Source organism: Pseudochaenichthys georgianus, unplaced genomic scaffold (genome assembly GCF_902827115.2).
Source record: "Pseudochaenichthys georgianus unplaced genomic scaffold, fPseGeo1.2 scaffold_613_arrow_ctg1, whole genome shotgun sequence".
NCBI lineage: Eukaryota > Metazoa > Chordata > Actinopteri > Perciformes > Channichthyidae > Pseudochaenichthys > Pseudochaenichthys georgianus.
In genome coordinates this window covers 118939-130018 of record NW_027263171.1, presented here as the reverse complement: position 1 = coordinate 130018, position 11080 = coordinate 118939, and the positions used below count along the sequence as shown (strand labels likewise).

At 41.0% G+C, this 11080-nt stretch overlaps 1 protein-coding gene across 1 annotated transcript in view; it reads right to left on the bottom strand.

Annotated features, from left to right (window-relative positions):
- Nucleotides 1-5742: 5742 nt before the first annotated feature.
- Nucleotides 5743-11080, bottom strand: part of rpl15 (ribosomal protein L15) — a 6591-nt gene continuing 1253 nt past the window's right edge. The window contains exons 2-4 of the mRNA XM_034079427.2: nt 10544-10725; nt 8833-8969; nt 5743-6101 (exon numbers count right to left, since the gene is read on the bottom strand). Of these exons, the coding sequence (XP_033935318.1) occupies nt 5796-6101; nt 8833-8969; nt 10544-10715 (615 nt within the window). The 5' untranslated portion in view covers nt 10716-10725 and the 3' untranslated portion in view covers nt 5743-5795. The remainder of the gene's footprint in view (nt 6102-8832; nt 8970-10543; nt 10726-11080) is intronic.

The following is an 11080-nucleotide window of genomic DNA, read 5'->3' as shown; positions in this document are numbered from 1 at the left end:
CATTGCCAAAACTAACACTTGAGCTATGTTAATATGACAAATAATACTTTTTAATATTTTCAGACCATAATGTCTCTACTGTTAAAGGGACCCTATTATGCTTTTTTGTGACATCACGATGAACACTTGCGTTTCTGTTGGCTAGCGCTCAACACATTGTAGATATAGGCTGAGGGGCCTCACAGATTATTTCGCGGTATTTGAAATCATGTACGCAGCTCGCGACGTAACTAGGAGTCTAGTGGACGGTATCAGTACTACAAGTAAAAAAACTAAAACTATTTTTTATTAATTACGTTGTTTATAAATGATACATGATTGTCACTAAAGCCTTGTCTCTGCATTACAATAAAATATAAAAAATAGGTGATTAATTAATTTGAATAAAAATCAAGTTAGTATTAAAGGCAAAAAAAGACAGAAATGTATAATTCTTTCTTTAATATAAATGTTTCTTCTGCCCGTAAAGTGTCCAAACCGGGCTTTGCTGGATAAGCGCATGTTTAAAACATAGTCGTTGTCCACGCCGGTTTCAGTTGGATTATTCGTCAGTCGCTCCGATCAGATCGGTCTCCTCCATTTTGTATTTACGACTTTTGAATCCACATAAAAACATCGGCAAAACCCGGGTTACTTTGAGCGCGTGTTTTAAACAGTTTAATCCCTTTGTGAATTGTTTCCACTTCCGCCGTCTTTTAATTTCTTCATACAGCGGGAATCCTGAGTCCAATAACCATCAAAGTCACTCCAACAGTGCTCCTTGATTACGCTTTCATCCTCCTTTAACAAAATACTTCACATTCATCCTAAAGCTTTTAGTCGACCATCCCATCATCCAAGGCTGGTTTTCACTAATGTTTTGTTTTTGGACGGACACTATAATTTAAAATGTTTTACCATGTTCAATCTGAATTTACTTTAAAATAAAAACATCTATATTGATTCTGACTCTTCTACACCAGCTCACAGGTTTATCTTTGCTTTGAGAAAAAAGATTATTAATCTTCCCCTTTTAGAAGATATGGTCATTTGTTCTGGGAATGTCAAGTTCGAGCCTGAGACCTGAAAACAGGCTGGGGCTCAACAGCTAGGACACACAATTAAAAATACATATGAGAGTGGAGACATATATTAATTTATAATCAATGGTATCGGTGCACACATGTTAAAATTCAAGCATAATCTACTATCAAGATGTTGGTTTATAAAACCTGCTGAAATTGTCCTCTCTAATTATAATTTTTTTGTACCATCCTCCTTTGGAAAATTCATAAAATGCACTTCTGATTTATCCATCCATCCATCTTCTCCGCTTATCCGTGGTCGGGTCTCGGGGTAGCAGTTCCAGCAGAGAGCCCCAGACGTTCCTTTCCCCTCATCAACCAGCTCTGACTGGGGGATCCCAAGGCGCTCCCAGGCCAGAAGAGATATAGTCCCTCCACCTGGTCCTAGGTCTACCCCTTGGTCTCCTCCCAGCTGGACGTGCCTGGAACACCTCCCTAGGGAGGCGCCCAGGTGGCATCCTAACTAGGTGCCCGAACCACCTCAACTGGCTCCTTTCGACGCGAAGGAGGAGCGGCTCAACTCCGAGTCCCTCCCTGGTGACCGAACTTCTCACCTTATCTCTAAGGGAGACGCCAGCCACCCGGCGGAGAAAACCCATCTCGGCCGCTTGTATCCGCGACCTCGTTCTTTCGGTCATGACCCATCCTTCATGACCATAGGTGAGGGTAGGAACGAACACGGCCCGGTAGACAGAGAGCTTTGCCTTCTGGCTCAGCTCCCTTTTAGTCACAACGGTGCGGTAAAGCGACTGCAGTACCGCTCCCGCTGCTCCGGCTCTCCTCACGCTCCATTGCTCCCTCACTCAAGAACAAGACCCCGAGATACTTGAACTCCTTCACTTGGGGTAAGGACTCATTCCCTACTTGGAGTGGACAAGTTTACAGATAACAGATTTATTCATATTTTCGTTTATCTGCATTTAGCTGCACGACCCCGTGTCGCATGAAGACGTCTGATGACCCGGGAACCCTGGAAATAATCAACATGCAAAACCTCGTCCTATTTTATTCTTAAAGATACATCTTTACACATTACGTTACATTTAGCTGAGGCTTTTATCCAAAGATACAATAAGTGCGTTCGACCAACAAGATACAACCGTGAAGAAAACAGAATCATAAAGTACATCAGGTTTCATAGAGCAAGCATTTCAAGTGCTCCTCAGCTGGCTTTAGAGGAGCCAGTCCTTTGTTAGTATATAAGTGCTCTGTTAGTAGTTCTATCTTCGAGGTGGAGTCGAGAGAGATGAGTTTTCGGTCTGCGTTAGCTTTGAGGTTAAAAAAGAAAAGAAAAGATCAGTTAGCTGAGCTTCTTCTACATAGATATGAAACATTCATAGTTTATTAAATCTTAAGAAGCCCTCAGACACTTTTGCTTGCAGATGTTGTGATCCTTCGGCGGGACCGTGGTCTTCCCGCTCGTTCTGAAAGAAAGAAGTGAAATGTTCCAACGCGACGGCCGTCTGGGTGTGCGGTGCGAGGCGGGAGAGGGAGTTCATCGAGCGGTTTCACACAAAACAAAGCGTTACTTCACAGTTTTACGACACTTTTTAATTTGTTTGAAGATGGTACTACTTTATGTATCCCTCACTTTGACCCTCCGGTATCATTCGAGACCAAAATGTCCACTGCAAAAGACTTTGATAAAAAGATTATATTAAAAGGCTTTTTTCACAACTTCTTTGGGTTCAATCTTTAAAGCAACTTCCGCCCTAATGGAACATACCAAGAATGTAATCATTTTCAGGATTTTAACCCTTTAAATGCCATTTTGAAAACATGAAACCGCTGTTTTTTTCATGATGAAAACGGAGAAAATTAGCTATTTTCCATAAAATACAGATCTGGGGACTGGCTCTTTTTTTATCAGATTAATATTTTGAAAAACTTTTTGGGGTTAAATCTTTCAATCAACTTGAGTCCAGATCAAAAATATCACTTATCAAATTATTTTCAGGATTTTAACCCTTTAACTGCCAGTTTGAAAACATGAATTTGCGGTTTCTATGAAAAACATGCACAAAAAGGCAGTTATTTTCCATTTTCCATTTAATGAATGTTGGGGTCGGCTTTATTTTTTATCACAGTCTTGGATATGTCAAAGATTAGCAACAACATTGATTTTGGTTGATTATTAGTTTTTGCACAAAATCAGATTGAACAAAAAAGTTACATATTAGTCATTCGGGACAAAAATGTCCACTTCCAAAAACTGCTCTAAAAGGACAACAGATTAATATTTTTAAAAGCTTTTTGGGGTTAAATCTTTCAATCAACTTCAGTGTAGATCAAAAATATTACTTATCAAATTATTTTCAGGATTTTAACCCTTTAACTGCCAGTTTGAAAACATGAATTTGCATTTTCTATGAAAAACATGCACAAAAAGGCAGTTATTTTCCATATAATAAATGTTGGGGGGGTCGGCTTTTTTTTTATCACAGTCTTGGATATGTCAAAGATTAGCAACAACATTGATTTTGGTTGATTATTAGTTTTTGCACAGAATCAGATTAAACAAAAAAAGTCACACATTAGCCACTCGCGGACAACAATGTCCCATCACTCCCATTATAACCACATCTTTCGATCTCTCCGCCTCACCGGTATAAAATCATGCATTTTGTAAAGTCAGAGTTTCATATTGGTGGAAAATAGTTAAATTTGTCCTTTTTACTGTAAATCACCAGATGTGACATTTTACCATTGAATTACATCCTTGTCATTTCTTGGTTTCGTTGCCTGTTGTAAAATGGGGCCCTGACGGCCATTGGAATACATGTTTTAAGATGTAAAAAAAAAAGGGAGAAGGGGTCGGATTGAATAAGTGTAAACTTCTTCCCCTTTTCGGACGTGTAATTAGCTAAAGCTTTGTTGTTTATTGATATCAGACAATAATACTACAGATTAAATTATTATTTAAATATTTCGTTTAGTTATTGCATTCATTTATATAGTACTGTATCATGTCTGTATCATCTTTTGTTTCATTTGCATTTTCTTTGGTTTTACACGCTCGATAAATAAATAAACTAAACTCATATGATGTAGGTGTGTTGGTGGATGTGGAAGAGTGGTATCAGCTGAGAAATGTGTGTGTGTGTGTGTGTGTGTGGACGTACAGTGTGTGTACAGAGACAATATACAGTAGCTTTGGTTTACACAGCAAGTCGCAGTTTCCGCCTCATATCTCTCACTCCCTCATTCCCACTCTTACATATTAAACCTCCTTATACCGTGTGTGTGTGTGTGTGTGTGTGTGTGTGTGTGAGAAGGAGACAGAAGCGTGCTCTCATGAAGTTTTGTTTTTCATTTGTGCGTCTCATGTGTCTTTGAGGTAAACAGATGTACGATCTTGACCCTGCTTGATCTCGATGTTTTGAATTGTTTGGAATTTCAAAGTCCTTGATTTTATTTATTAATCTGGGTGAATCCTTGCCGTCCTGTTTTTTCACACTTACCCTGTTGCTGCTTTGTACAACTCAATTTCCCCTCGGGGATTAATAAAGGTTCATCTCATCTTAATGTCAAACGGACATACACAGAGACATGCACTCCTTGAAGTAAATAAAAATACCTGGCTGAAAATATGTGTCGTTCGGCTGGCTGGTCATTTCCTTCCTGTGATACGCAACAAGCAGGAAGAGGAGGAGCTTCTGTGGGACACGCGGTCTCACGCAGCCGCTAGCCCCAGGTGGAAGTTGTGGTTATGAAGTTCAACTTTATTTAACCCTCACTTTGACCTGATCACGAACATATGGTAGGTTATTTAAAGATGCTTAGACTATTAGTCCTGTAATTAAATCCCAATCATCAGTCCTACAGACTAGTGTCTAGTTATGTTAAATGTGTGTTGTTCCACATGGAGGTGCTGTGATGCAAGTCGCATTTCAGATTTACGGTACGTCCACACAGCAGCTTTTCAAAAATCTTGGCATAAACGTGTTTGATTGGCTGACGCTTCCAGCTCAGCCAATCAAACACGTGTATGCAAATCTGACAGTAGAAGCGCTAGCCAATCAAACCGCGTGTAAGCAGGGAGAACCAGACCGCAGTTCATTTCCTCATATTCCAAACGAGAAGTTACGGTAGCAAATCACCCGGTTCTTTACGACCAGAACTATTACCGGGATACAAACCGGAGGAACCAGCATGGAGGGAGGTGGCAGAGGCAGTGGGGGAAACTGGTAGGGTTTCGCCTGTTTGGAGAGTTTATATATATATATATATATATATATATATATATTGCTCGCATAAAATCCCCGTTTTTTTTTTGCTTTGTATGTCGGGGGCGGGACATTCATGTGATTGGTCGCAAAAAATCCCCAAGCTGTCAGACACGCCCAGCTCCAAGATTTTTGAAAAGCCGTTGGACGTACCGTAAATCTGACCATTAAAGTATTATCGTATCGTATGTCTCTCCCAAGTCTCAAGCACGTGAGCATCCTTAGCATGAATAACAACCGATATTTCTTAAATAAAACAGTCTCTTCCAGGTTACACTTTATTTAACTCACTTTGACTTTATCACGAACATATGATTGTTATTATAAAGATGCTTAGACTATTAGTCCTGTAATTAAATCCCAATTGTTGTTCCCAGTGTTTCTCAACCACACGTACATCCTTCGCAGGACACCATGACAGTATAGCTCCTGAATAACACAGTCAGAAGCCGTTCTTTTGACCATAAAAAGGGTTTATTTATTTCTGTGGCTGAGCGGCGCCCCTCTATCGGTAGCGGTGCAGCTGCAGGGTGTTGCGTCTCTTCCAGGCGGCGCGGCGGGAGCCTCCGATGGTCAGGTGGAACTTGTGGCCCTTACCCAGGCCGCGGCTCTTCTTCCCCGCAGAGGTCAGGCCACGCATCTCGCGGTGCTTGTGCACGGCCTTCGTGATCCATTGGGTGTCGGGGTTGCGTCTGATGGCCTTGTGGAAGATGTCCACCAGAACCACCTCGAAGAACTTGAAGGTGGAATCCTCTCCCACCCAGTAAGAGCTGAGGACTCGCAGACCTCCGCAGTGACGCCCAGCGCGCTCCTGGGGAGATAAGAGAGCCTCGGGTTAAAGTCAGACCTCCGTTAGAGTTAAGGAGGAGTAACACGTAGTATCCCAAAGCTTCACCGTTCACCTGCTTGTCTCGGATCAAAGGATTATTATGTATTTATTTCAACAAGGATTTACAAATACATTAATCTCAGAGAAGAGAAGCCAGATTATCGCCAACAGCTAATTTCCACCTGCAGCCTTAACCCTGATAGCGCCTGGACCCCCCCTCTTCCATAAGTGGGTCAAAAAGGACCCGCATTAGAAGAATACGTGTTTTTATGCTATTTTTGTTAAGAGAAATCATTTGTATAATAGTTAGTATTATATTTTGGTTCATACTAGAAATATTTTATATTTAATTTTTCACTATTTATAATTTTCGATAATTTTTTAACATATCGATGCAAAGATCTCCACTATTCTGAGGCCCTCACAGTCCCTTTTCTCTCCTCCTGTCTACCCATAGCCCCCCCCCCATCAATCCATCCATGCCGGTTGATCAAGTTTGATAGTCCTACACCCCCCCCCCCCCCACTTTAACCTTCCCTTATATTGTAAAGCGACTGTGAGTCCTTGAAAAGCCCTATTCAAATATAATGTATTATTATTATACTGACGGGTATCAGATCTTGCGGTGTAAAATAATCTTCCTGAGAGGTGTCACTTGTGACGTGTGTCCTACAGTGAATGTATTCCTGACAGCAACAGGTGATAAGAATCAAAGGTTCCCATAGGAAATGAATGCGGGTAATTTTTGACCCACTTGGGGTAATAATACAAAAACTACAGTTTCTTAAAATGTAAATTCAAAATGTGGATGGCGTGAAATCCAAAACATGTTTTTTGAGGAATAGCTGGAATACGAAATGATAACATTTTTTAATTACAAAGATACTCCAAGGAAACCACCTCGCCGGGTCAAAAGATACCCACTTATGCATCTAAGGGTTAAAGCTTCTCGTTTCTATCTAGATATAAAAGAAAGACTTCTGGCTCGACTTTGCTCTGAAGTATATTAAAGAGGCCGCTTTCTGCTCTCGAGAAAATAGACTTTATTCGCACTCAATCTAGTTTGCATCTAAGGGTTAAAAGATAGTTTTTTTTTAATTAAAGTTGTATTTTGACTTCGATAAGACTCAAAATGGTCATTTCCAAAAGACGAAAGCCATTTCTTCACATGACGGTTTTTGAATCCTTTTACATTTGCTCGACATGCAGCAGAGAGAATTAAATTAACCCTAAAATAAATACACGAATGTTCTTGTGTTGCTAAAGATTTAAAGACAAATAGACATCGCAAGGTCTGTTTTGGGGGAAATCATGCAGCAGTACAAATTGTAAATAATTAGCACAACATGAACGTTGGTTTATTTAATGTCAAAAGGATAATAAGTCTTTTTGACTTTAGTCCCGCCCTCAACCGTCTTGAAATTGAGGATGCATTTAATTTATCAGCAACTACAAGTTAATTTGCGAAGACAAATCACTTTTTTGTGACACTTTCTTGTAACTAAGCCGACCCGTTGTCATGCCGTTAGCGTTGTTGCTATGCATTGATACACTGTCCATTAACAGCAGTCCCTTCCCCTCATTATTAAGTATAGCAGTAATCCTGTCCGTTAGCCGAAAGCACCAGGCAACAAAAAACCCTTTGATTTTACTAAAGCACCGTATTAAAAATATCGAGAGAACAGCTACATGCAAAGCCACTAATCAGCCAGCGACATTCAATTAATGTAACTATCAGGTAACTGTCCATCACTAACTCAAACTACGTGCTGATCTGAACTCATGGATTTCACTTTAACGGACACATTGGGTAAGCACTAGAGATGCCAGCGATTATTCGCTACAGTCTCCATCATCGAATATTATTTTTTAATTTTTTTTTATTTATATATATACATTTTTTTTTCTGGCTTAGTTTCAACCAAAATATATATATATATATATATATATATATATATATGCTAATAATAGTATTAATAATTGTAAATGGTCATTGGTCACACCACCCGTTTGTTTTACTGTAACGGGGGGGTCGAATAATCGATTATGATCATGGTCAGTTTCTGGCAACCCTAGTAAGCACCCTCCACACGTTGCGATTATTCCAATGATATCCACAGGGAGTCTGCACTTAGAAAACGATGGGAAAGTGCGGGGTGCAGAGCACGTGTTATCGTAACACACAGTATCTATGTCTGTCAAGTGCATTAAAAACATGAACTCTGGAGTATTCAGAGCAGACTGGAGAGACAGGCCGCCAGTACAGAAATATTATTTGTGTTAAATGGAATTAATCTGGAAGTCAAAATGAAAAAGCCGTTGACTTTGGCCTGTAATGCTATTTATAATCTAGGTGGTATAAGTCGTTGTGTTGTCGATATCGGCGTTGTCTGATTTAACGGAGCCAGGTGATGTGTGGTACTCGAAGAGACATTAAAAAAAAGTATTTGTTTCCATGTGCAGAAAGCAGATTAAAAAAGGGAAGGGTGTTGGGCGAACTCTCCTAAGTACTCGGGCATGAACACAATTGTGTGTAATAAAATAAAGTGTGTAATCTTTCTGGAAATTAAATTGAGGTCGTTGTTAAAGCGATGCTACGCTCAGCATTCGCCTGGCAACACAAACAGGTAACATGGCTTAAGTGCATCACATACGGCCTTTCTACCAAACAGCACTCCGTATTCCTTCAGTCTTATCAATTAGGCGTTCGTACCTCAGCGGTGGACTGCAGGCTGCGGGCGAACTTGATCTGGTTGACTCCGTGATGAACGGGTTTACCGTATGTTGCTCCCTTAGGAACGGGCTTCTTACGACCACCACGACGCACACGGACGCGATACACCACGTAACCTGAGGGAAGGAGACAAAGACGATGAGCAACAGAGAACAGGTGAAGCAGATTAATGATACATACAAATTATAATTATTGCAGATTATAAATAAATCATTTAGGGACAAGGGGGCGAGATTAATAAATTACACTTCTTCTCAGTCCTTTTCAAAAACTAGATGTGTATGTTGCCAATGCCTTGTCGAAATAAAATGTATCAAATAAATAAATGTAGAACAGGGGGGTCCAGATCTATTTCCTCGTGGGCCACATCAGCTTTAAGGCTGCACTCAAGGGCCGGCTGTGACTTTAAGACTATATAAATATATACAAGATAATGTATTAAATTACATGATTGCCTCTGCGTTGGATTATTATCGCATAGGGTAATAACTTAGTAATTAACTACGTCAGAGCAGAAGTCCAGGGCAAATACGTGCAAGTCTCTTCAGTGCCCCCGTCACAAAATGAGATGCATTGTGGGACATGTTCAACACTGCATTCAACCACTGATGCCTGGGGGACATTGTGCGCAAGGTAGTGTTGTAAAATAATTTGTTATTACTTTTAAAATGTGTTTTATTTGTATTTCGTTCGTCCCGGTCGGAGCTCAGAAACAGCCTCTTTATCATCAAGTAATACAGTTGGCATTGGAAGTTTCATCACCGCCCGCCTTCAATATTGTTTCTTCTTGTTCTGCTTAGTGCACGAAAGCTGCTATACGAATAAAGTGTATTATTCCACATGTTCTTGTTGCAATAAAGAAATACGTGATGGATGATTAATATAGCATCTTCAGTTGGATCCACGATGAGGCGTTCAAGAAAAGCAACTTACAGATACTTCAGAGTCGTGCCCCGTGAGAGCATGCACTACTTTGACTAGCTGATGCCTTGCTCGTGTACAGAGGGCTTTTTAAATACATTTTAAACGTGTGAATCAAGTCACAACAGAACATGGTTCAAGACCATCGATACGTGTTATTATTTAATGTTGCGAGCGATAAATATACACGACGGCCACATAAAATGAAGTCACGGGCCGAATTTCACCCCTCGAGTTTGAGGTCGCGTTCACACCAGCCTTCTATAGTCCGGTGGAATCGAACCCGGGGTCGGTCCGTTTGGGTCGGTGTGGACGCGGTCCGAGACCTCTGAACTAAACAGCCGGACTCTGGTCCGCTAAAAGAGGTGGCCTCGGAGCGTTTGGAACGCAGCCCGCACCAAAACATAGGATTTACTTGTCTCAAGAACTCGGAGGTCTTAAAAATCGTTAGCAGAATGAAGTGTTTAACTGTCGTGTAAAGTAAAAACTATACATAAGAGCCGGGGAACCCCCCCCCCCTGACTGCAGAACGTCTCATGTTTTTTATCAAGCCGTCTGCTAGTCCATTGAGATGCTCTCCAGATTAACAGCAGCATGAAAATAACCTGCCGACGCTCCGGTAGAAATAGCCAGAATTTGCATCGTTACCCCCGTAAAGTCCGACCAATGAGTGAACAGCATTTCCGAGCACATGACTTGTGTTTTAAGTTTGAGTTGTGCCCTGTGAACGCGAACCTTCTGAAGAACACGTGTTGGGCTCCACACTCACCCTGCTTGGCCTTGTACCCGAGTCTGCGGGCCTTGTCGGGTCTGGTGGGTCGGGGCGCGCGGTGCAGGTTGGACAACTGGCGGTACTGCCAGCAGCGAACACGCAGCAGGAAGCGCATCACATCGGACTGCTTCTTGCGCCATAACTCCTGCATATACCTATATGCTCCCATGTTGACTTAACTGCAGAAGAGAAGACAAGGCACAGTTAGACATCTTTGCATATCATTCGTCTCGATGCAGTGAAGATAGGATACTACATACTCTACGATAAGAAGATTGTTGATTTAACTGCAGAAGAGAAACAAGTGGTAGACTTCTTCGTTATTACTTTTTAACATTTGTTTAATTTCTTTCGTCCCGGTTGGAGCTCAGAAACAGCCTCTTTATCATCAAGTAATACAGTTGGCATTGGAAGTTTCATCACCGCCCACCTCCAAGGGAATTTCATCAGGTTGCTGAGGTTTCATCTTGCAATTATTTTAATATCGTTGTTGTGTTTTCTTCATATTCGCTAAAGCACGTCGGGCTGCTTAGT